At 37.0% G+C, this 27,380-nt stretch overlaps 1 protein-coding gene across 3 annotated transcripts in view; it reads left to right on the top strand.

Annotated features, from left to right (window-relative positions):
* Gria3 (glutamate receptor, ionotropic, AMPA 3) overlaps positions 1-27,380 on the top strand; it is a 286,749-nt gene that overhangs the window by 193,168 nt on the left and 66,201 nt on the right. For all 3 annotated transcript variants that reach the window (XM_013018079.1, XM_013018080.1, XM_013018081.1), the window contains exons 7-11: positions 2,438-2,605; positions 7,474-7,578; positions 8,919-9,026; positions 10,236-10,442; positions 21,816-22,192. In XM_013018079.1, coding sequence (XP_012873533.1) covers positions 2,438-2,605; positions 7,474-7,578; positions 8,919-9,026; positions 10,236-10,442; positions 21,816-22,192 — 965 coding nt within the window. The remainder of the gene's footprint in view (positions 1-2,437; positions 2,606-7,473; positions 7,579-8,918; positions 9,027-10,235; positions 10,443-21,815; positions 22,193-27,380) is intronic.

Genomic DNA, 27,380 nt, shown 5'->3' with positions numbered 1-27,380 from the left:
AGTAAAAAATATATATACCACGGATATGAGGTAAACTGAGGGATCATTTAGATTTAAGACCCTTCCCTAGGGGGGAAAAAGGAAAAGGAAAAAGAAAGGGAAAGGAAAGCAAAGGGAAGAAAAGTAGGGAACAAATACCAGAGAACAAATACATCCTGTATCACATGTGCAGATCCACCTAAAACAAGTGAGTTCTTACTTTACACAATTGGTATGTTCTAGAAAAGTTTTGAGTTAAACATATTTATCATTTCATTAGGTAACTTACCAGTTAAGTGGTACCCTGTGGATATAGTGATTATACTTGCCAGATTTCCCTAATACAGTACCACTGTAAAACATGCTGCCTTGCATTCAGATCAAGTATTCTATCTGGATTCAGTATATATGGCCACAACTCCAATGAGAAATCCCTATAATCAATTAATTTTAACATGCTAAACTGATATTTACCTTCATACTACAGTTATGTGAACTTTTACAAATTTAGATTTTCATAATACTTCTAATTCCTTGATTTGCTATCCATAGGTTATAGATTAGAGGTAAATTCATTTGTGCAACATTTTAGGTAGCTACTATACTGTGCCAGGCACTGTTATGTAAAACAAAATGCACAAAGGTAAAAAGTATACTTCAGAGTAGTATGTTCATACTGTATAACTTGTACAGAAGGAAGATAATCTCCATTGATAGTAACTGATGTTTGTACTATAATGTTTTAGAAACTGCTAAGAAAAAATCTGATGGCTTATAAGTAAGAGCCTTTAAAAAACTTAAGAAAATTGAATAGCTAAAGAGATAGTTACAACTTTCAGATTGCTTTTCCTTAGCATTATTATAGAATCTTTCATTTAATTTATTAGAAAAAAGCCCACATTAAAATTGATGCTCATTATTTCCTTGTAGGAAAGAAAATTGTCTAAGGCTAAAATGCTGGAATACAATTTGCACCTACATTTTATAAACATTTCCTTTTAAGGCTTTTGTTTGTTTAGGAAATAGATATTCTTATATCTGGTTAAGTGGAAACTAAATAAAATAGAAAATTAAATAGCTCACTTAGCATAGATTGAGAGGGACTACATTAAAGTTACTAACAGTTGGATAGAAATAAATCACCTAGCTGGACACGGGTAGCTCGCACCTATATCCTAGGTACTCAGGAGGCTGAGATCTAAAGATCGCAGTTCAAAGCCAGCCTGGGTAGGAAAGTCCATGAGACGCTTATCTCCAATTAACGACCAGAAAACCAGAAGTGGTGGTAGAGTTCTCGCCTTAGCTGAAGAGCTGAGGGACAGCACCCAGGTCCAGAGTTCAAGCCCCACGAATGAAAAAAAAAAATCACATGAGAGTAGGTAGTATTGTTGTTGAGCTGGACAGAAACAAAGATTTTTTTTCATGAAAGTTTGTTGTTGTAGTCATCATTGATGATTTGCTTCTGAAAGAAGAGTAACATGAGAAGACTAAATTGAAAACTGTAAAGACAATATATTCACTCCCAATTTGTACTTGGATATACTTGATATGAGAACTCCTCCCAGGATATTTTTAAAGATGGCAGAGGGATTCTAAATTTTACCAAAATTTGTCACCTCTGCAAAATAGAGGATAGCTTTTTTAAATCATATTTTGTTTTGATTCATTTAATGAAAAACATCCACATTTCAAATTGCGGATAATCAAATCTCTTCTATTAAGTCATTGGCCTCATCTCTAATAGAGCATAACAGTATATCCAAGGAACAGAGCAGTAAGTATTTTCGCCTGCAAGAAGTAGCATCATGAAATGTTGCCTACAAATTGTCAACGTTATCAGATTTAAAACTCAATAACAATTGTAATTTTCTACAATTGAAAACTAACTTTGGTTTTTGCTACCCCCCAGGAAACAAAAACTGATTTATTGCTGGCCAGAGGTCCTAGCTTGCTAAAAAACAAGGTCCAGACAGAAATGATTAATGTTTCCCTCCAAATTAATTTCAAGCTGTCTAACTTAGCTATTTCCATTTTCCCCTAAGTAAACAGCAGATCTGAATTTTCTATTACAAACAGCAATAACTCAGCATTGCTTTAGGATATGCTGTTTCCTCTCCAATCTATACATGTCATCCTTCAACATCCCACATATTTCTTTCCCTACAAAAGACCCAGCCTCTTAATAGTCACTCACTCAATATGAAACAGTATTGAGAGCAAGAGACAGATTCCCTTTCATTCGATCTTAATAATCTGAACACATGCAACATCAGGTAAGAGGCATCCTTCTAGAATGAATCAAAGTCAGGTTCACCCAGAGAGATCTCCTGACTTAAATAATTAGGATGACAGCTTCGTTTGAGAAAAGATAAGAGATGGATGAAAATTTTGAGGAACTAAAGCAAGTTGTAAGTATGTCATTTGTCAAAATATCTTGTTTGCCATGTATCCATTTTAGTATACATCTGCATTGACGCACGACGCAATACTGGTCATAGCAGAAGCCTTCCGCTACCTGAGGAGGCAGCGAGTAGATGTGTCCCGGAGAGGTAGTGCTGGAGACTGCTTAGCAAACCCTGCTGTACCCTGGAGTCAAGGAATTGATATTGAGAGAGCTCTGAAAATGGTAAGACCCTATTTGACTGTTTTTAGTATTTCTTGCATGGGAGGTAATTCAAGGCTTCCAAAGTGTCCTTTGAACAGATTTCATTATTTACAGTAGGGGCAGCATCACCCACCCATTTCAGCGAGTCAAACAAGAGCACTCTCTGAATCTTGCCTCTATGCCTTTCACAAAGGACTGCATACATTCAAAACAAGCCTTCAAAAGTATAAGAATATCTTACTACTACTTAATTATCCTGATGTTTGGGACATCCAAATGAACAAAGAGATAGGCAATAATAATGTTATGAATAACTCAGCAATAAAGAATTTATAACAGCCTCATAACATACATACTTTTGTAGAGTTAGCTCTCTTACTGCTACCTTGAATTTGCCAAGTTGAAAGTATTCTCAAAAGGGGTTAGTAGCCTCTGTGTCTCTCTCCAAGAAACAGATCTGACTCATTCTCCCATCATGCAGATTTTTAAGTCATTGTCAGTTCCCTAGCAAATGCCCTAAGTATAGTTTCATGGAGGTAGCATTGCAGGATTTGAAGAGCAGTTAATTAAATTCAACCTTCATAGAAGTTACAAGATTTGTATTGTCAGGTAAAACATAATGATGAGTGAAATATAAAACTCCCTCTGAGTGAATCAAAAGGAAGTTTCATTAACAAAACCCCTAGGGGCAAAAGCCAACATCTCCAATTGACTGCCCATTCCTGACACAAACAACCATCAACTAAAATAGAAAGTTAGCCACTAGGGCTGGGAAGGTGGCTCAGTGGTAGAGTGCTTGCCTTGCATGCATGAGGCCCTGGGTTCAATTCCTCAGCACCACATAAGCAAAAAGCCAGAAGTGGTGCTGTTGCTCAAGTGGTAGAGCACTAGCCTTGAGCTGAAGAGCTGAGGGACAGTGCCCAGGCCCAGAGTTCAAGCCCCACGACTGGACCCAAAAAAAAAAAAGAAAAAAAGAAAGTTAGCCACTAGAATGAAGAATCAGAAATTAATTTGGCTACAAAAATAGATCAACTTGAGGGGTAGGGCTGAGAGGGGGAAACTAGGAAAAAAGCAAAGGAAGGGGTGACATTGTCCAAAAAGAGAAAGGTACTCATTATCTGACTTAGGAAGTGGAAAACCCTCTGTACAAGACTTTAATAATAACAATAAAATTATATTTTAAAAATGTAAATGAGGTCAAACATACTATTACACAGAAAAGTTTCAGCATGTCTAACTCACTGATAAAGCTCAAGCTATAAGCCAGGAAAGAAACCTTGCTTACTATGTCTTGATGATCAAACACTCAGCAAGAGGATCCTTGACCTCTTTCTACAGGCTAACCTCTTTCTATTACTCCAGAGATTCTAGAATGTATTAGCCTTTTCTAAAAGTAGACAGTGCCTCCGTAAAAATGCACTATTCACAAGGAGGCTTATCTGAAATACTAAATGTTTTACTACATTAGAAGAAATCGTTTTTCACGTGAGTTAAAGATGAAATTGCATGATGTAAACATATCCCTCATTATGATTAGCACGCAGTTGTTTCTCAATAGATAATTCTTTTCTTTGAAAAAAACACTGGCAAACAAAACATTTCCTGATCAAGACTCCTAAGGAGTCCGTTAATGAATATTTAACCACATCATTTATTCAGCTAATATTTCTGGAGCCCCTGCAAAGTATATATCAGGCTCCATATTTGTATACAAGTATGAAATCAGAGAAGCTCACATTTAAATTGCTAATACGTAAATAAGTGCTTTAAAATATCTTAAAGCCACTTTCATGTTTGATAATTATTCCTCCTCACATTCTGCAAGTGGTATAAAGATCAGCTTTAGCATGGTTTACTGAGTTGTCTGCCACAGACTCTAAGATATTGAGACTTGTTGGGTATAGATATATGAGCACCTGGTCTATCCTAGCCACTGGATCAGTTCTTAAGAACATAGAAACAGAATGTCTCTCGTCGTAAGATGCTCTAAATCTAGTAGGGGAGTTGGAAACCCATAGATGATTAAAATGTTATGGTAAAGTCTTACAAAGGCCTATGAATTAAAGAAGGGCTCCCAGATGGAATGTGGGAAACTGTCACTGATGTTCAATACCACACTATAGCCTTAAAAAATAGACTTCTCTTTGACTCATAGTCAAATTCTACTCCTGCTCACCAAATGTTGGAATCATAAGGTCTGGCATATCATGGACATATCTTAACTGTCTGGTTCATAAACACTATTTAGATAAATTGGGTCTTTAGAAATATATCATTCTTTTTTATTTTAGTTTTGAATTAGCATACATTTATAGCATGAAGGGATTTATTGTTATATTTACATACATTCACACATTCCACTTTGAACATATTCACTTCCTCCACCATATTTCCACTCTTCCTGTCTCAGAAAACATATGAATCTCAATGAGAATTGAAGCCCTTTGTGTTTTCAATAATGAAAGATTTCCTTAATAAGTTCTTATTCTATTGTCTCTGCCCTGCCTAATTCTTCTGGAATTCAATGTTCAAAATGAATATATCTATCTCTATCTAACTGCATTAGGTAATTACTGTCTTGTCAAAGATAGTTTTTTTTAACTAAGAAGTACTGTTTCACAATTTTTGCAAGCTCAGGCTGGCAATAATGCTTTGGTTTCTTGGTTCAGATAAACCATCATCTTTTTTTTCCAGTTACGTTAGTGTACTTTTTCAATGGGAATTTCACAGTGTCCTACCAGTAGTGAGCAAGCCTCCTTCCCTTTAAAAAAAAAAAAAAAACTGTTTCCTAGCCTGCGCCAGTAGCTCACGCCTATAATCCTAGCTACTCGGGAGGCTGAGATCTGAGGATTGAGGTTCAAAGCCAGCCCGGGCAGGAAAGTCTGTTAAATTCTAATCTCCAATAAACTACCAGAAAACTGGAAGTGGTGCTGTAGCTCAAGTGGTAGAATGCTAGCCTTGAACTGAAGAGCTGAGGGACAGCGCTCAGGCCCAGTTCAAGCCCAACGACCGATTAAAAAAAAATGTTTCCTAATATTTGGCATTATTTTTTCCTTCTTCAGCACAAGCCCATTACTACTTCTGACTTATTTGACTGCTTGTCATTTTCTATAAGTAAGATAAAATATATTCCATCATTTTATCCTGAGATAGCAAGACAGATTCTTTGAGTTTGAAGCAAATTCTTTGACCTTACACACAAAATTAGTAAGACATTAACAATAATGACTTCCATCTACAGAGGGCTGTTCATCCAATGTCCATGAACTATAAAACAGGTAAAAACCCTCCTCTCAGCAGAGATAGGCCCAGACTCAGTGGCCTACATGAAATCTGCATTTGGCATCCCCAGTAGGAGTTCTGTCTTTCTTGCCTAGAGCTCTATATTGCTGATGCTTTACAGTTAAAAATGTCATCAATCTTTCAACCATTCCTCCAGAGATTAGCTCTCTGCTACCTGTCTGCACCTAAAATTAGGTTAAATAAGAGGTAACAGTCATTCTTATCATTGTAATAAGGTAGTAATTGTGTAACTTTTCCAAGTAACAATTCATTTTGATTACTAATAATACACCTAGCATGTATTACAATGTTTACTACATGCCAGATATTTTCAAAACATTACATACATGTAACTCAATCTTCCACCAACTTTAAGAGATAGGTAGATTTCCCATTCACTGAGGTAAAAAAATATATTAGGGAATGTATCCAAAGTCATCTAGTTAGTAAGTGGTAAGATGAGATATGTATCCAGAAGATTTAGGTCTTTCTAAAGTAGTGGTAAAGCTCTTACTGCATCATCTAAGTAAATGCTTCTCATACCCAAAGTGTGATCACTAAAATGTGTATGAAGAAAATACTGCAGATAAAAAAAATTGGGGGGCTGGGAAGGTGGCTCAGTGGTAGAGCGCTTACCTTGCATGCATGAGGCCCTGCGCATGATTCCTCAGCACCCCATAAGCAAAAAGAAAAAAGCCGGAAGTGGTGCTGTGATTCAAGTGGTAGAGTGCTAGCCTTGAGCTGAAGAGCTGAGGGACAGCACCAAGGCCCAGAGTTCAGGTCCCACGACCGGACAAAAAAAAAAAAACAACATAATAAAAAAATTGGGATTTTCAAGATAAGGACTCAAGTGATTTTTCTTTCTTGCTATTGTTTCTAACATATTTATAAGGTGATATCTTTGTTGCTTTGTATGTCCCTCCCCCACGATATAACCCCTGTTTTCACTGCATTTGATGCTGGTATAATTTGGGGAGGGAAAGGGAAAAAACAAATGGTTTAAATAGGGATACAGGTGGACCCATTGCAACAATGAGATGTACAAGATGTTATGTCAAAAACTGAATTTTACAACTTTGTCAAGGGGGGGGGAGTGTAGTTGTGGAGATGGGAGGACAGGGATGGTAAGGGAAAAACAAAGGAGGAGGCAACAATGCTTGATAAGAAATGTATTCATTACCTTACTCATGTAATTGTAACCCCTCTGTACCGTATTTTCACAATAAAAAACTATTAAAATGCAAATTTTTTAAATTTTATATTATTTTATTGTAAAGGTGATATACAGAGGGATTGCAGTTATATAAGTAAGGTAATGAGTACATTTCTCTGTAAAGATTTGATGTGCTGTATAGACTTCAATGTCCTGAAATTAAAATTCTCGTTAGATTTCCTCTGACATAGTGGCGAATGCCTGTAATCTCAGCACTTGGGGCACTTTGAGGATGGATGCAAGAGTGCTGAATGTTCCAGACCAGCCCAAACTATTTAGAAAAGAAAAATCTCTAATATTTCATTATGTGTCATTGGATCCCATTCCAGAGTTCTAGAAGACAGTATTGTAGTGGTATTATAAAAGTTTTGCATTTTATTTTCTTTTATACTAGGTGCAAGTACAAGGAATGACTGGAAACATCCAGTTTGACACTTATGGACGTAGGACAAATTACACCATTGATGTATATGAAATGAAAGTCTCTGGATCTCGAAAAGTAAGTGACCAAAACAAATATCCAAACAAATTCTCTGCAAAAGTGACAACACCAACATACAAGAAATTGAGTGTTAGGAAACAACACAAACTAAACTCTGCTTACCATTTTTCCTTCTCGTCGGATGAGAAGCATAAATGAGATATATGGATTTGTAATCAAAATTATCCATCTACACATTTTTTTAATTTTTATTTACTTTGTTATTATAAAAGTGATGTACAGCATCATCTATACATTTTTAAAGGAAGATTTTCCTCTGAAGCTGGTCCTATAAAACTAGTTACTGTTGGGTACCAGTAGCTCATGCTTATAATCCTAATTATTCAGGAGGCTAAGCTGTGAGAATCTTGGTTAGATGCCAGCCTGGGCAGGAAAGTTCATAAGAATGGTTATCATCAATTAGCTATTTAGAAAAAAAAAAAAAAGCCTAGCCAGGCGCAGGTGGCTCAGGAGGCTGAGATCTGAGGATTGTGGTTCAAAACCAGCATAGGCAGGAAAGTCACTGAGATTCTTATCTCCAATTAACCACCAGAAAACTGGAAGTAGCACTGTGGCTCAAGTGGTAGTATGCCAAAATGAGCACAAATACTCGGGGATATTTCTCAGGCCTTGAGTTCAAGCCCCAGGACCAGTACAAAAACAAGTCACTATTAAGAGTTTCCTTTAACAAAGGAAAGAATTACAAATGATATGGTATGTTATCTATGTAAACAAGTTTCCAAACTACATATGATCTTGTAAAAAGATTAATGAATAATAGATATCCTCCCATTTTGCCAACCCATCACCAAAAGGACTATTTATACTGAAATTTATATGACCTATTTAGTTCTGTCTACCTAATAGTTGTTAAGCATGAAGTGAAAATTTAGTAGCCATATAAGAAAACCCCAGCACATAAAATATGTTGTGTATTTTGTACAGGATACCCACTAGCCCCCTACTCTTACCTTCCAACCCTCCTACAGTTCAAAATATTTTTCTGCAATAAAAGTTTAAAGGTCAAAGAAAGCTGGGCTAGGTTACTTTACAAAGTATCAGTAAAGGGTGAGGTGAGTATGGGAACTTTCCTGAGTAAATGATTTTTTAAAAAAGCATCTGTTTATCTGTGTCCGTGTGTGTATGTGTGTGTGCACTCACACACGCGTGCACACACATGGCATGCATGCCCTGATGATGGTTTCCTGGTAGGAGTGGCAAGACAGAAGGAAACAGGGCATCAATCCCTGGAAGATTCACACTACAGAAAAAACATTCATTGCACAATAACACTCAAATTTCATGCAGCATTTCTTCAGTGAAAATAGACATCCAGGTTAAATATCTGTTCTTTCTAGGCTGGTTACTGGAATGAGTATGAAAGGTTTGTGCCTTTCTCAGATCAACAAATCAGCAATGACAGTGCATCCGCAGAGAACCGGACCATTGTAGTGACTACCATTCTGGTAAGTGTAGTAGAGACGAAATGGGCTTTCTGAACAGTAAGACTTCAGTCTTCTGAAACGCATTATTCAGCCAATAGGAAATAAGTTCAAGCAGTGAGAACTTCTAACAGGGCAGTTTAGAAGCCTATCAAAATATTTTACCATGATGATGAGACAAATATCATTTTTAAATAAATAAGGGGGAAAACTCAAATTTGAAACAGTTCAGACATCATTCTCCATTTTACTTCCTCCCCACCTCTGTAGGTCTGAAGTTTCATCTGCATTTGAAATCTAATTTTTTCATCATGGAAAGAGGCAGTGTTCTGTGGAGGAGAGAATAGATTAGGGTTGTAATATATCTACCACTTCCTTGTATAACTGTACAAGTCACAACTTCTCTAAGCCTCAGCTTGTTGCTGTTAAAATTTATTGGGAGATTATAATAATAATCTCCTACCTGTGTCATAATATCATTTCAAGGCTTTCTCCATAAAGTTTTTCTACAAAATCAAAACATTATTAAAATATGAGAGAATATTCTCACTTAGGTTTACAATGGTTTTCTGAAAGCTGGTTTGCTTTCATTGAAAGAAGTACAAACCTAGGGTAGAAATAAGTATAGCACAGATATAAACCTCTGAAAAGAAACTTGGTTGAAGTTGACCTTTAATTTAAATAAATATCTATATGTAGATAGATAGATAGATAGATAGATAGATAGATAGATAGATAGATAGATAGATAGATAGATAGATAGATACCAAGAAAATTACATAGATAGATGGGTGAATGAATAGATAGATAAATAGATAGATTACATCTTCACCTTGTCCTAGGTACTACATGAGGTCATATGTCTAGTAAAATGAATTGTTGTAGTTACTGCCTAGGAAATGAGAAATCAAAGTCAATTCACCTTCTTATAACTAAGGTAGACACCACTACCAAATTTAACTAAATTAAAGACTACTAGTGAAAAGTAGTCCTTATTTCAAACTCTGGAAAGGAATATAACTGTTTCTTCATTAAAACATTAGTTAAGGACTCCAAGAGATATGTGGGCCAATATACAGTTAATTGAACTCTTCTGCTTATACTGTTAAAAAACTAAAGATCCTTTTCATACACCAAGGCTCAATAACCACAAAGGAGGAAATATTATGACATTTACCATCTTTTAGAAAAGTGTATAGGAATAATCTTTTGATCTTCTCTCTGGTCCCCAAGGAATCACCATATGTAATGTATAAGAAGAATCATGAGCAACTGGAAGGAAATGAACGCTATGAAGGCTATTGTGTAGATTTAGCCTATGAAATAGCCAAACATGTAAGGATCAAATACAAATTGTCCATTGTTGGTGATGGAAAATATGGTGCAAGAGATCCAGAGACTAAAATATGGAATGGCATGGTTGGGGAACTTGTCTATGGGGTAAGTATGTTAGATTCTATTTGTGATTCACTCCATGCTTTCCAATTGCAAAATTAAGATTGGAGATTTAATTTCCAAGTATAAGATTCATCAAATTATAATGTGTTCTACAGTTGAAGTCTTGTATGGGTAGATTATCAAAAAGCATCCTTTGAATAACAGGAATATTTTACTAAAAGGAAAGTAGAATTGGGAGACTTTACTCAGCAACGTTAAGCACATTCTTCCCTCTATTAAAAATCTACTCTTTATATGTTCTGTATCTCTGGCAGCAAAATCATACACACACATAGTTGCTTCAGCAACTCCTCCATCTCATCTCATTGCTTCCATCTTACCATGTCCTGTGAACCCTAATTCTCTCCAATCCAGACACACCCTTCATCACCATCATCATCACTGTGCTGAGGAAGAATTTTTACCATGTGGCAGTCATTGGACTGGTTTTCTCTGTCTCTATTTTTATCCTGGCAAATCAAATCTCCACATTACTGCAATTTCCCACATTCAAAACCAGGATAAAACTCAAATTCTTTAGCATAGCAAATAAGGCACTTCATATTTTAGCAGCTGCCTACTTCTCTAGTTTTATCTTGTATACTTTCCCCTTCACACCCAAAGCTCCAACTATAGAAAAAGTATGTGTTGTTCCCTGAAGGTACTAAGCTCTCAGTTAAAGCATGCCTAGAAGTACTTTCCCCTCTCTTCAACCATCTACTGCCATGTACTCATTTTCCAGAAGCCAAAAGATACCTCTTTCAGAAAGCCTTCCCCAATCTTATTTCCCACCTGCAGTTTGAGTTTGTACCTCTTCCCTTGACTTCTTTATCAAACTTTTTGCATTGATATAGCACTTCTGAAACTATATTGTAATGACATATTTACAAATTCACCTGCCCTAGTACACTATGAACTCCTTGAGAACAAAATACATATCTGACTCAATTCACTATCCCAGAGTCTGGAACATAGTAGGAGCTCAATGAATACTAAAAGGAAGTGATGGAAGATACAGAGTTTGGTCATAGGCCAATTACAAAAGTATACCAATAATTAGAGTTTTAGGAGAGGCATGGTGTTATCTTTAGAGATTCTTATTTACTTGGTATTAAGTGGTTTGGGTCTGTGATCAGAAATGACATATTTTAGCTAACCTAAGGAGGCATACCAAGACAAGAAGAACTGGATGTTAAGAACTGACCACAAGATGAACCAATCACTAGAGAGCTCATCCAAGTCTGCTCATGGTATCGGAGGCTTACTTCTAACACATAAAGATTTCTTGCAACAATAAATCTCTTTTAGACAAAAAGTAAGATATAGGAATCAGGGAGCTGGAGAGTACAATACGCTGAGAAGTCCTAGCTGGTCAAGAGATAATGTCCAGGCTATATATTGGACTTGGCATCAAGAAAATGACTGTATTGCTTCAGAAGTGAATCAGAAAGAAAATGGTGCAGATCTCCAATCATTACAGAGCACTGGGGCCACTAAACAAGTTTTTTGGAACAGGCCTTTGGAAACAAGCACAAAGGCAGAAGCTCATTTCTAAAAATAAGGGCACAAAAAGGGAACTAAGGCTTAAAATGAGGTTGGGCCCCAGGTATCAAAACTGGGACACTGTCCTCTAGCCAAACAAGCAGCATGGCAACTTGAAACTCAGCCTCCATCTGTGGGACCGGAGCCAATCATCTCCTGTCTTAGGTCAAGGTTGGCCCTGGGAACTGGGGCAGGGCTGAGTTGCACATGAGGTTAAAGTGAACTCAACAGTGAGAAAGAGATTTTCTAATTACAGAAAGGGTTGAACAAGGGGCAAAGCATATGACATGATTTCTGAAGACATGGAGAAACTCTGAAACATCTTGACCCAGAGCTCAGACTTCTTCCTTTACAAGATGGTGATAAAGTCTCCTCTTTCATGCCCTTTGTCTCCCCAACACTCGGGTTCCAGGTTTTCTTGTCTCACTTTTTTTTTTGTCAGTCGTGGGGCTTGAACTCTGGACCTGGGCACTGTCCCTCAGCTCTTCAGCTCAAGGCAAGCACTCTGCCACTTGAGCCACAACGCCACTTCCGTTTTTCTGATGGTTAATTGGAGATAAGAGTCTCATGGACGGGGCTGGGAAGGTGGCTCAGTGGTAGAGTGCTTGCCTTGCATGCCTGAGGTCCTGTGTTCGATTCCTCAGCACCACATAAGCAGGAAAAAAAAGCTGGAAGTGGCGCTGTGGCTCAAGTGGTAGAGTGATAGCCTTGAGCTGAAGAGTTGAGGGACAGCGCCCAGGCCCAGTGTTCAGGCACCACGACCGGACCCCCCCCAAAAAAAAGATTAAGAGTCTCATGGACTTTCCTGCCCAGGCTGCCTTTGAACTGTGATCCTCAGATCTTAGCCTCCTGAGTAGCTAGGATTACAGGCGTGAGCCACCTGCGCCCAGCTTCTTATCTTACTTTTAACTCTTCCCTGTACTTAGTACATTACATGATATATAGCAAACAGTCACTTTTTGCTTTAATGAATTAACCTCTAGCAACAATACTGACTCGCAAATTCTCAACTAAACTAAGTTCATGTTGGAAAAATACCATGTAATATTCTTCTTCTTATTATTGCCTACCATGTTATTAGTATTATCAGATACCTTCCTGGTTACTAGATACTGCGTTAAACTGTTTATAACATTATACCTTAGTCCTCACAACATATCTTTGAGGCAACCTCATGAGAACAGTAAGACTCAACTAAAGTCATGTGTCAAAGTCCAAACAGCCCGTACTGACTATCTTATCTTCTATAATGCAGTAAAATAGCCTCATGTTTGTAGAGGCTGTGATATTCAAGAACAAGGAATATTTCATTGTCTGGTAGTGATCTACTCTGGCTCATAGATGGCAGCTTCTTGCTGAGTGTTCACACAGTAGAAGGGGTGAGAGGTCCCTCAGGTCTTTTTTAATAAAGGTACGACTCATTCATGAAAGCTAATGACTTAACCACCTCCTATAGACACAATACCATCAACTTTTGAATTGCAATTTCAGCATAGGAAAGGATTACAAACATTCTAGTTGTGACACAATAATTTGAATCCAGATCCTTGACTACAATGTCCATGTGTTTCAAATCATTACACTCTACCACCCAACCATCATAGGACTTTTCAGGCCCATCCTATTGTGAAAGATAGTTGGAATTCATTTAAAAGGCACTGCAGACCCTACTCATTCTGGAGAGAAAATTGTTTGGCAATAACAACATTTCAAGAAATTTAGGTGTTTAATTTCAACTGGCCCACAGTGCCTGATATGTTATTCCATAAGTTCTACAAGTCCATCAAAACTGAATGATCAGAGCTCTGTAGTGTCTCAAAAGAAACTCGTCATACTCTATAAATAGATTAGTATTAGCACTGACCAAAATATGAGACACAGTGGTTTAAGATAAAGCAGATTTTCTGACATTATTCAGATGACAAATAGCTTTCTTACTAGGTTTTATTTCTCTTCTGACATATCCTCAGTACTGCATTCATTTAATCTTCACACACCTCTTTCTCTTTCTAGTTCGTGTACTTGTTAGTAAGGAAAGCTTGAGGACGACAGAGCCCTTTATTTATTTAGTAATTCAGAACCAATCTCTACATTTTCACAAAGATAAATTTTGAGAAGAAAAATTTCTATCGTTTACCTCCTGTTATTTCTACTAAAGATAAAAGTAATAGCCAGCAAAAGATCTTAAAGAAATGTCCTCTTTCCTCTCCTGAGTTAGAACATTCTCTTGATGCGTTCTGGGCTTATAACAAAATATTACTGGCAAGAACTGACAGGAAAGCAATTTCTACTTTACAACCTGTGGCTACAAAAACTAGACATCCATATGCTTCAAACAGAAACTCTGTTAGGGGGATGATCTCATAAGCTAAATGTATCTTCATCTTCATGTACAAGTTTTAATCTTTTGGCATAGGGAAGTTTTCAACTTTTCTATCAATGATAGAAATGAAGAAAGATGAAAACACAGGCTTGCATTTTTGGTAGGCCTGATCTCTTTTGGTTTGCAAGTTGCTTAAGGACAAGGACAGAAAACTCCTAATTATTTCCCAGAGTACTTAATAAGCAAAAAAAATGGAGAATAGGAAACTATTTCTTGCAGTGAATATAAAAACTACACAGATAGACACTGATTTATCTTTAGGGTATTTTCTCTTATGCTTTTAATATGTAAAATAAATCAGGGGAAAAAATAAAGAAAGGCAGAGATGAAGATAGCTTTGCAAAAGAGTTCAGAATCTACCTTACAGTCTCAAAAAGGTAAATGAATTAAATTTATTAAAGAATAAAAAAGCCAATCAACTTTTTTTTCAGACAATTCCTAAATGGTTTTTTTTTCCTCTAAAGAAATTCAAATCAAAGTTGATGTTGTATCTCTAAGAAGGCTATTTTTGAGACAAAACGTCAGTAGAACACAATGTGCCCCATTATGTAAGCTATGCAGAACATTATGGACTTTAGTCTACCTGCTTTCAGCAGCTTTGATTTTGCCATATAGTAATTGTCCTAGCTCCAATAGCTTACAAACCACATGTTTTTATGTCCCCTAAATAGGAGAGTTTTTTAAATGTTTTATTGTAAAGATACTGTACAGAGGGGTTACAATTATGAGTACATTTCCTATTGAGTATTGTACCCCCTCCTTTGTTTTTCCCCTACTATCCCTAGGAGTTGTGTTAAGAGGGCATTTAAAAAGCACTTTGGCTCTTAAATGTCCTTCAGCCTAAATTTTAATTCATGCTACAGAAAACTATGAGAACCAGTTGAGTCTGTCCACCAGAAATACTCATTAGGTAAATCAGAAAACTAAATCCCAATATAAGACAGACATGACAAAAATGAGAGGAGAATTTTGACAAGGTCACAGAGTCATATAGCTTGGCAACTCAGGTTTCATGACTCTAGTCTAGTGCTACTTCTAATGGTCATACTGATTCAATTCACTAAGACTCTCAGCTCATGGGAAGCTTGATGTTCTATCAGTCACATATGGTATCCTTGCCTGGCTTCAGGGGGCTTACAATCAAGTTGGACTATAAGCTTTTCTGTCCAAGATACTCATTCCACTTCCCTTTTATCTTCAGGATTATGTAGTATACATTTCCAATTTTCCCTTGAAATATATAAAAACATAAACAGTGATAGTTTTCTGCCTTTGGAGAGGAGATAAAAGTTGAGAGAAAAGGAGTCAGAAAAAGTTCTTTAATGATATTGAAGCCTAAATTAAAAAGAAGATGGCCTCTCAATAAACACCTGCCATATTCTTAATGTTCTTAGGTCATACAACTGAGAGTAAAAAGGCGATGGGTTGTTTTGAGAAAGACCACACAGGGCTGGGAAGTTGGCTCAGTGGTAGAGTGCCCAGGCCCAGAGTTCAGGCCCCACAACCAGACCCAAAAAAAAAAACAAAAAAAGAGAGAGAGAAAGACCACACAAGTTGTTATCCAGATTGGTTCCTCTAAGAAGGCAGCAGATAGCTTGGGGAATGGAGATGGTGTTGGGGTATGCTTGATTCTAGGTCATATTGCTGAGATTCCTTCAAAATTCCAGGACAAAGAGCAATTCTATCCATAGTACTTGCACTGACATTTCTCTGCCTAAAAGAAATTATCTCTTGGGTTGTCACTATCCTAAGATAGATTTATTTTCCATTAAGAAAGGCAGAAAGTCAATCTGTCCTTCCAGCTAAAAAAAAAAGACAAGCAAGGGTCTGATAACAGATGCCATATATTCTTTTCTCTTCCTCAGGTGATTACACTGAGTTTTGGCAGAAAAAGTCTGTTGTTTTGATAAAAAAAAAAAAGTTCCCCTCTCCTTTAAATGATGTATATGAACCCCGGGAAAGAGCATTAATTCTGCATGGAATGCTGCCATTCTGAGCAAAAAGGATAGGGAAATGTTTTCAACCAAATTTAGTCTCACAAAACCTTCTTCCAGCTCCAGAGAGAGTCCTTCATCTTCCCTTTGTCTTTACCTCAACTCCCCAAGGACAAGGAGTCCCTATCAGTAGATTCAGATTGAGACATCTGTTCTGAATAAAGAAATGAGAAGATCCCATTGGGACACTGCTTGTTATTATACATATTTAAATAGGCTTCATCCGTTTCTGCAGGTCTTTAACTATCATACCTGGTACATAACCCATAAAGTACAGCCAATCAAGCCAACACACAGCAATTATATTTGAGCCTATTGTCTAGCTTGATTCTTCCCAACTTTTTTTCCTACACATTTAAAATTTCCAAAGGAAATGTGTGCCAATGGCTGCTGAGGCTTTGCAGTATATTGAGAAAGAAGGCATCAAGTGAGGCCTGCCTCTTCTCTTGGAAAACATATAATACCCTTTGCAATACATGTCAATACATTTTCCTTTCCTCCCTCTCTACCTTTTCCCTTGCATTTACCAGGAACTTTAAAATGGTGGCTGATGGGCTCCTGCTCATGCATAGTCTCCATATGGGTTACAAATTTTACCTGAAAATACTTTCAGATATTGCTGGGTTTCGATTTCAAAAAAAAAGAACAATTTTAATTACGAAGTGCCATCTCTGCCTAAAACCTGTCAGATTCTTAAATGTATAACCCCCATTTGTATGATTTTAGGCTTTATGAAATTCTCATCTTGGCAACATATCTATAAAAAGGATTAAAAATCCCTCCAAGTTAAATCACCTCCAATAATATAGTTGTTCTGGGTATACTACTGGTATGTAAAAAAAGTCAAATTTATTGTGTTTACTGAGCTCACACAGATACTAGCAAACTCTTACCCTGAGCTTTTATCATTGATTGGTTTTTGTCTGCCACCTGAAGTACTCTCATACCACCTACTTATTCACCTGTTTCTAAAATGACTAGCCTACTGCTTTGCCAGGACAAGCAAAGGCTACTAGAATAGCTCAGGACACTACCAAACAGGTACTTGATTATTATGTCCATTTTGCCTACTCCTTAAACCTAACTATAATTCTTTTTAGTCACTCCCAGCAACAGCCAGCTTTCATTAAGAGCAATGATCAAGAAAGGAGTTCCATTTGGGGAGTTGCCTTTTTTCAGTTTTTCATTAGTGTTAGCCTCCTAAGTTTTTAATTTGCTTGAAAGTGACCTCCCTCATTTGCATGCTATGGCAGTCCCAGGAGAGTTAAATGGGTATTTTGGGACCTTTGTTTTGTGCTTCTCCCCATGTTCTTTAATAATCAAGTTGACTGTTCCACATACGTTATGGCAATCAGGTCCAAAGCTCTAAAATAACAAACCATCACACCTGTGTTTTATAAGATGGAGGGAGTAGTGGGGATATAGAGAAGGCTGACTGAACTGGTGGGCCAGTTCTACAGCATACCAAAAATGGGAGGACTTGCTATATCTTCTATTCAGCTGACTGTCCTTGATGCTCCATCAGTAGCTCTTGTCCCTTCCATTGTGTGCGTCTTCTTGTGCCTACTTGTTACTATTCCTTCGACGTTTTCCATGTATAGATCTTTATTAAGCATCTAGAGTATTGGGGGAATTCTCATTTTGGAGCCAGCACTACATCAATGAGTCTTAAGTGAGCATAGATTTAATACCATGCTCCACTGGGAGAGCACTATCCCAAAATAAACATGCTTTAACTTCTTTGAAAAAGCTCCTCAGAAGCCATTTGGAAAAGGTAGAAATGCCAGGCTGAGGGACATGCTTGAGAAGAGTAGATTCTACTTGTTTCTTTGTGATTTAAAAGCACTCTATAAACTAGAAATGACCTCTTTTGGGACTCTATTCTTTTGCTGAATGTTCCTAGGAATCAGACAATAAAAAGTCACGCTTGTCTGCCTAGCCACCTCTTCCTAGTATTTAGTGATGCTTACCACATGGTGGGTGTTTGTTACTGAGGTTTTCCATTTTTTTTCTTTTTAAGTGGATCAAGATTCTCAAACTGCTTTCTGTACTTACTTTAAAAGAGTCTCTGTGTACTTGAAAATTCCCTTAAATTCAGTTCAAATTGATTTTTTACCCTAATTACTTCTTCCTTCCATACAAAAATATGGTAATTTCTCCTAAAACTATCCTAAAACTTACAAGATTCAAAAACTAGTTAAATTAAGTATATTCAAATAGGAAATGATAGCAGAGGGATATGTATATGCTCTGACCAGAAGATGGAAACACATTGACAAGGCAAACAGGAAGCATTACCTATGAATTCTCTTGGCATGGTAAGACCCTAATTCAGATTCTACTAACAAAAAACACCACTAGTTTTCCTGGCCAATTTCATTCTCCTCAGCAGCCTTCATTCCCTAGGACCAGGCTTAATCCCAGGCAAAAGGCTTAAACCAGTAAAATTTGTCTTTGGCTCCTATCTAGTCATCAGTGTGGAACTGGAGACTCATAAGTCAGCTGCAATGTGATGAGACTTGAAGCTCTAGATGATAATACTGAGAGGAGAAAGTAAAGAGCAGAATCTTCAATGAACTTTCCATGAAACAAACTTCCATTGGTTATCACTAAGTCTGGCACCATGAATAGACTCTGAGGGTACAAAACACACCTTGTTTGAGAGGGTATAACTATGAAGCAAATCCAGAGAAGAGGTAGGAAAATCCATAGTCTTTAGTATCAGAGAGCAAAGAAAAGAGTTACAGTACCAAATACTACCAGTATGCATGAGCAGTTATAATGTCTAAGGGAATATCTTTGAATTTGATAATTAAGCATATAGATCAATAAATAATTTCAGAAAATTGGCAAGGCTAGAGATCTGGGGTATAAGGAGAAAGCAATGTTGAACTTCAGAGATAATAAAAGTATAATTTCAAGAACATCGGTGGTAATAAGGAATGATTTAACGTGGTTAGTGGGGTAGAAGGATCAAAAGGTGGAAGGATGGATTTTATTACTAATTCTAAATGCATGTGTATAATTTTAAGTGCATAAGATAAATCAGTTTTTCAAATTTTAGCTACCATTATAACTATGGAAGGCCACCTGAATACCACCCCCCAGAGTTTCTCATTTCTTTTAGCCTGTGGCCTGTGAATTCATATTGCTAAGTTCTGGGTACTTTTTTATAGCTATTCTAGGGACCATACTTTGAGACCCACTGACACAGAATCATAGAGAAATTATATATATATATACATACATATATATGTATATATATGTATGTATGTATATGTATATATATATATATATATATATATATGGGAGCTGAGCCTTAAGAAGAAAGAATATAGGACTCATGGTATACTGGATTTAAAAGTGATTGAGATGGAAATTCACATAATAAATGGATGAAAATGTAGCAATATGTTGATAAGGAGAGGGGACATTGAGATAGAAGAGTTCATATTAGATGACTTCCTGATTTTCAATGAAGAGGCAAGATTACCTACAGAGGTGAAGACTCTGATCAAGTATTAGGAATTCCCTAAATTCACAGATTTAGGGAAGAATCTACTTTTGGATGGTATAATTAATGAGTTTAATTTTAGAAGACATAAGTTTGAGATGGTGATAGTCACCAAGGCAGATTTGGTCAGTAGGCTTCTGGCTTTAATAAGCATATACTTTCTGCAACTTCCACTAAGATGTAAGGATGTAGAATGCCTGCCCACCACACACGTATGTCTGTTTGTTTTGTCTGCCTTACTCTACCTAATCCCAGGCTTTCAGTGCTTCCGTTTCTCTATCTTTATCATAGAGATGATAATTGTATCAGCCTCCTAATTGGAATGAGAACTTAAAATGAGCGCTTAACACACTATCATACAAAAGCACTCAATAAACATGAACTGCTTATCAACTGTATTTCCCTTTAATTAAGGAGTATTTCTCAACTGGCTTGAGTTACCAGATGTAATTCAAAGTAATGAAATTTCATTTATTTGAAAATATACTCTTAGATTTCATCATCATTCTCCCCTTATAGGGATGTTGAAACATAACTGTATGTAATCTACACAAAATGATCAAAATGATATTTTCACTGCCTATCTGATATGCCATCCTTAACCATTTCTTAGTCACAATCACTTTTTTACATGAGTATTTTAAGGCCTGGCTACAGCCGAAAATCCACTATGGTCATAAAGTTTGAAAATGTGGACATCATTATGATATTCTTAGCAGAGGATCACAACAAGCTTAATAACTAGGTCCATATAACCATATAAAATGAAGCTTATCAAAATGAACTCCAAGAAATGGAAACAAGAGGTTTTTTATAATTTACTATTTGAAGTTATTTCTTTTTTTCTTTCTTTTTTTCCTTTGGTTTATGGCCTGTTGTCACTGTTTGTGATTTCTGAACCCTTTGTCTTATATATAAGTTTATCTGATTTGGGGAAGGGAAAGAGAAACACAGAAATGACAGGACAAAGGGTGAACCAATGCAACACTGATACTCACCAGACACTATGTTGGAGACAAACTTTACAACTTGCAGGGGGGGGGAGAATAGGGGGGGAAGCAGGAGAAAATGAGGGAGGGGGTAACACTTTTCAAAAAGAAATGTACTCATTACCTTACTTATGTATCTGTGATCTGTCTGTACATAACCTTTACAACAAAAAATTGTTTTACAATGTATTTTTTAATGTGAACATCAGTGGGAACAATGCAGAAAATTGTTGTGCCTATTGTTAGGGGAATATTATAGAGGTATGGTCTGCCTTTGAATTAATTATATAGTGCACTGCTGAAATTTATTTTATCAATCTGAAACAATAGTAGGAAATATAACTTAATAGATAAATTAATCTTTTTACTATCTGATTTATCCTTGACATTACCTCTGTAGAATTCACTCATGTTTTCATATATCATATTCAATAACAACATTGAAAGGCATCTATAATTTTTGACTTTCAATAACTGATACAAAAACAATTCACAAGTCCTTGCCTCATAAGAATGCATATTTTAATAGTCAACCTCTCCAAAAATAATTTGAGGATCACACATGATAACAAACACCCAAGAATTAAACTGGGGCCCTGAGTCACACCACCTGGTGGGAAGGAGGCAAATAAAATTAGTACGGGCTGTTATGCTTTCTTCATAGAAATTGTCAGAATAGTGAGGTATACAAGACATAAAAGCATAAAAATTAAGAAAACAGGGGTTAAATAGTAGTAATAGGCTGAGTAATATTCTATAGTATATATATATATATATATATATATATATACATATATATCATATTTTCTTTATCTTTCAATTCTTGGCACCTGAACAGATTCCACCATTTCTCTTGTATATTTAGATGTTATGTTGCCACCAGAGAAGTATATTATATGACAAATGATTGATTGAAATATTGTCTCTAAAAGTCATATATGCATTTTTTTTCAGAGAGCTGATATAGCTGTTGCTCCACTCACTATAACATTGGTCCGTGAAGAAGTCATAGATTTTTCAAAGCCATTTATGAGCCTGGGCATTTCCATCATGATAAAGAAGCCTCAAAAGTCAAAACCAGGCGTATTCTCATTTCTGGATCCTTTGGCTTATGAAATCTGGATGTGCATTGTCTTTGCTTATATTGGAGTCAGCGTAGTTCTTTTCCTAGTCAGCAGATTCAGCCCTTATGAATGGCACTTGGAAGACAACAATGAAGAACCTCGCGACCCACAAAGCCCTCCTGACCCTCCAAATGAATTTGGAATATTTAACAGTCTTTGGTTTTCCTTGGGTGCCTTTATGCAACAAGGATGTGATATTTCTCCAAGGTTTGTTTCCATGTAACACAGTGCCTCCTTGCATTTATAGACATACTCCATACCTGTGCATCTGGTTTTCATCCATCTCAATTCCAGATTTCTTCCATTCAACATTCCATCCTATTACAAATTATCATCAAGCCATCTTGTTTACTTACATCCAGGAAGTGAATGTGTCACTGGTGTTGCACTGAATATCTTTCATGCATTTATATTGTATGTTCATATACATTATAGAAAATATATGGACTATAGATAAAAGCAATGTTTTCAGCTAATATTAACAATATCCAGAGAAAGTGAATATTAAATCTTGAACGATAAGAAATGTTTTATCAGGCTGGAAGGGTGTCTCTCTGTGGTACAGTGCTTGCCTTGCATGCATGAGGCCCTGGGTTCAATTCCTCAGTACCACATAAGCAGAAAAAGCAGGAAGTGGCATTGTGGCTCGAGTGGTAGAGTGCTAGCCTTGAGCTGAAGAGCTGAGGGACAGTGCCCAGGCCCAGAGTTCAGGCACCACAACCAACCAAAAAAAAAAAGAAGAAGAAGAAGAAGAAGAAAATAAAAAACAAGTCGTTTAGCGAGGCGCCAGTGGCTCACGCCTATAATCCAAACTACTCAGGAAGCTGAGATCTGAGGATCATGGTTCAAGGCCAGCCCAGGCAGGAAAGTCCATGACACTCTTATCTCCAATTAACCACCAGAAAACCAGAAGTGGCACTGTGGCTCAAGGGGTAGAGTGCTAGTCTTGAGCTGAAGAGCTCAGGGACAGCAACCAGGCCCAGAGTTCAATCCCCACAACGGACCCAAAAAAAAAAAAAGAAAGAAATGGTTTCTCCATTAACTAAGCTAAACAGTTGTTCATTTGTCCATGGTTTGAATCTAAATGAAATGTGACAGAAGATAGAGTTCTTCTTTAAAATCTCCCTAAATTTCCCTTTCAGAGACATCTCCTTTTTTCTTTTAGACTGCCTAGAACTAACCATTGCAGCATTCTATCAAAATTACCTAGCTGAAATTATATGCTATCAAAAGTAAAATAAAACATAGGATGAAATAGGTATGATATTAGACTGAATAGAGTACTCATATTGAACACAGAAATAATAATACTGTTTCTTTAATATCCCCTTTGGTTTTATTCTATTTGTTTAAAATAGACAAAACTTATGGGGAGCCCAAGTTTTAAGAGAAAAAGGGGATGGTAAGGCCAGGAGTAGGATGAGGTAAGTGAGAGCAAGTAGAACATATATGGGGACAGGGATCGTATATGGTATTTATTTTAAATTTGGTATTTATTTTTGAATTTCTCATAATAGACATTTTCATATCCATTGTTATTTATTTTGGTGCCAGTCCTGAGGCTTGAACTCAGGACCTGGGTGATGTCCCTCATTTTTTTTGGAGGGTGGTTAATTGGAGATAAGAGGCTCATGGACTTTTCTGCCTAGCCTGGCTTTGAACCAGGATCCTCAGATCTCAGCCTCCTGAGTAACTGGGACTACAGGCATGAACCACTGACTCCTGGCTCATATTGATTTTTTAAATGTTGCACCAAATGTTATTTATCTTTATTAAAGAGATTTTGGCACACCCACAAATTTTGTGTGTGAAGCCTCACTAGCACAAATGCCTCACTAGCTTTCTCAGTCCTAGGCCTGCCAGGGTCAGCTCCAAATGAGCATTAAAGAATGTTTTTGGAGCTGGGCACCTGTAATCCTAGCTACTCAGGAGGCTGAGATCTGAGGAGCACGGTTCAAAGCCAGTCTGGGCAGGAAACTCACTGAGACTTTTTTTCTTTTTTTGTACATTTTTATTGTAAGAATACTGTACAGTGGGGTTACAGTTACATAAGCAAGGTAATAAGTACATTTCCTGTCGAGCATTGTTGCCTCCTCCTTTATTTTTCCCCTACTATCCCTTCCCTCCCATCTCCACAACTACTCCTCCCCACCCTCAAGTTGTAAAGTTCACTAAGACTTTTATATCCAATTAGCTACCAGAAAACTGGAAGTGATGCTGTGGCTCAAGTGGTAGAGTACTAACCTTGAGCTGAAGAGCTCAGGGACAGTGCCCAAGCCCCTCAACCATCCAAAAAAGAAAAGGAAAGAAAAAAAAGAATGTCTTGGAGTGATCAAAATGCTCCAAAGCTTGATTACAAATACTATACTAACATCACTTACTGAAGTAAATTTTATAGAACGCAAATTTACTTTAGTAAAGCTGTTGAGGATATTGAGTATGATTCAGGAGGTAGCTCAGTGAGTGTTTGCCTCCATGTGTAAGCCTCGAGTTAAAGTCTCAGAACTAGAAAATACTGAATGTGAAGTTCCTGAACCTCATCAACTTAACATTTTAACTTACAAAAGCAAAAATGGTAGTGGATATGCAATCATAAAATATAAACAAATATAACATATTAATAAGAATAAAAAGTAAAACTTTCTATTTAAAAAAACAGGATCTGAGACCTGTGGCTCTCTCCCAGCTACACAGAAGGGTGAGATCTGAAGATCACAGTTCCAAGCCAGCCCAGGCAGGAAAGTCCATGAGACTCTCAGCTCCAATTAATCACCAAAAAACTAGAAATGGAACTGTGGCTCCTGTGGTAAAGCACTAGTCTTGAGCAAAAAAGCTAAGAGACAGTATCCAGGCCCTGAGTTCAAGCTCCAATACCAGCACAAACACATGTGCGTGCACATGTGCACGCGCATACACACACACACACACACACACACACACACACACACACACACAACATTTTAGTTAAAATAGAGCATTAATCCAAATACTAACTAAAGACCATTAGGGAACAAAGATGCATGTACTTTTTTACTTAGAATGTAAAAGCAGCTAGGGACTTTGCTCCAGTGGTAGAGTACTTGCTTAAAATATAAGAACTCAGAAGGTTTCTACCCTATTTTTATACCTTTTTGTGATTATCCACTCAGAGCACCCAATATTTACAATGAAGTTTTACAATACCATTCACTGATATCCATCTTTGGCAGATTTTTAGAATTGCCTATATGAGGTATGCCTCATTTATCCAGATCACCTTTTTGCAATCATCAATCTGCTTGGTCATATTCTCGAAATACTTATTTTTATGCGCTCAAAATATGTGTTATTTTGAGATATCATTTAGCTTGCTTGTTTCTTTTTTCGTTTCTGGGATGTTCACTTTAAGAGACTATAGTTTCTGAATGATGCCATAATTGAGAGATTTTTTTTAACATGATTGATTATCTGTGTTGAGAAAATGCTAGAGTGAATAAGACTGGAGATTTTATGGGTTTCTGTAAGTGAATTTTCAAAACTACATTTGTGATATCTCCACCAGGCTACCAAACATTACTCTTACATTGTGCCATGTACTTTGATATTTTCTATTCTGTTCAATTTTATTTCAATGCTGGTCACAAACTCAATCCAGCTAAAAGAACCACAGCCTTTCAGAATATCATTTGTCTAGTGTAACAAGTATTATCCTTATTGAGCTTTTGATTGATAAATTATTACCATCATGAGCTCTATGTTTTCTACCACATGGGTGATGCCTTATCTGATAGTCTCTTTTGTGTCCTTCCAAAAATTACATATTTAAGCTTTTAATAAAATGTTACACTTCTTAGCATATTTATCATATGCCAGTAAGAAAGAAACATGTTTTCCTTGTCTTGAGAGCTCTATTGATTATATTTTTGCACTCAATTGTATAACAGTCAAGCCCACTGTAATGTCTTTCTCTACTAACAGATTGAGAAATCTCTGCTAATGACATAGTTGCACCCTGAAATTTGTGGTTGCCTTGGCTGCAAACATTAGCATTATACTTTATTTTTGTCTAATGGCCACACTTTAAATACAAACATTTCCAAAAAGCCCAGAATGTGAGCATTTATTGTGAACTCTGACTTTTCTCAAAATTGAAGCAATTCAAGGAATTATAAGAGATTGCATTTTAAGTAGAATTAACAACTATTAGAGCAGAAGGAGGTTCCAAAAGGGAATTAATTCAACTGCTACCATTTGTCAGGGACAAGGTGATAACAAGTTTTACTGAGCTCTCACTGTGTATGGCACTTTACCTGAACTATCACATGGACATTAATCCTAAGCATACCACTGCAGTGTGGGCATTGTACTTATTTTTAAATTAAAGTAATGTAAGTTATTTCTCAGTGGTGCTGTTAATAGTAGGTCCAAAATTTGAACCTAGCTCCCACTTCAAAACCCTTGCTCTTTCCAGTTCATGCTGTTTTTCTCATATTACATACTAAAGTGTTACCCAGAGAGATCACATGATGGAACCAGAGCCAGCAGTAGAATTAACTGTATGACCACCCACTGCTTTGTGCAACCAGTCTGAAGGTGCAGATTGGTACTGTTTGCTCTACTCTTTCTCATGATCAGGTCCAAAAATTTTTTCCACTCTCAAAATCAGAAGCAAGTCTGCCTTTGTCCTGGTTGTTAAAGAAAGGTTATGCGGTGAGCATTCAAAATGCTGTTGAGCTGGCCACTGGTGGCTCATGCCTGTTATCCTGACTACTCAGGAGGTTGAAATCTGAAGATTGCAGTTCAAAGCCAGCCAGGGCAGAAAAGTCTGTGAGACTCTTACCTCTAATAAACTATCAAAAAGAGGCCAGAAGTGGACCTGTGGCTCAAGTAGTAGAGCACTAGTCTTGAACAAAAGCAGCTCAGGTGGCTGGGAAGGTGGCTCAGTGGTAGAGCGCTTGCCTTGCATGCATGAGGCCCTGGGTTCGATTCCTCAGCACCACATAAGCAGAAGAAAAAAAAGCCAGAAGTGGTGCTGTGGCTCAAATGGTAGAGTGCTAGCCTTGAGCTGAAGAGGTGAGGGACAGCGCCCAGGCCCAGAGTTCAGGCTCCATGACCGGACCCAAAAAATAAAAAAAGCAGCTCAGGGACAGAACCCAGGCCCTGAATTCAAGTCCCAGGACTAGCAAAAAAAATGCTATTGGGCATGTGTTTACTGCAATATGACATCATGAAAAAAAATGCTGGCATCATTCCACTGCCATCAAATAAAGTTATTGACAGTTATCTACAAGCTGAATGAGTCCACATCAATACTGGGTTTTGTATTTGAAATACTGTAATTGTTCAGATTGAAATATTTTGTTCTACATGAAGCTGGAGGCTGAGTCAAAGGGATAATCAATGTAATAATCCAAGA

This window comes from Dipodomys ordii, unplaced genomic scaffold, assembly GCF_000151885.1.
Source record: "Dipodomys ordii isolate 6190 unplaced genomic scaffold, Dord_2.0 Scaffold38, whole genome shotgun sequence".
Taxonomy (NCBI): domain Eukaryota; kingdom Metazoa; phylum Chordata; class Mammalia; order Rodentia; family Heteromyidae; genus Dipodomys; species Dipodomys ordii.
Note: the sequence above shows the minus strand (reverse complement) of the source record. Positions and strands in the feature narration are given on the sequence as shown.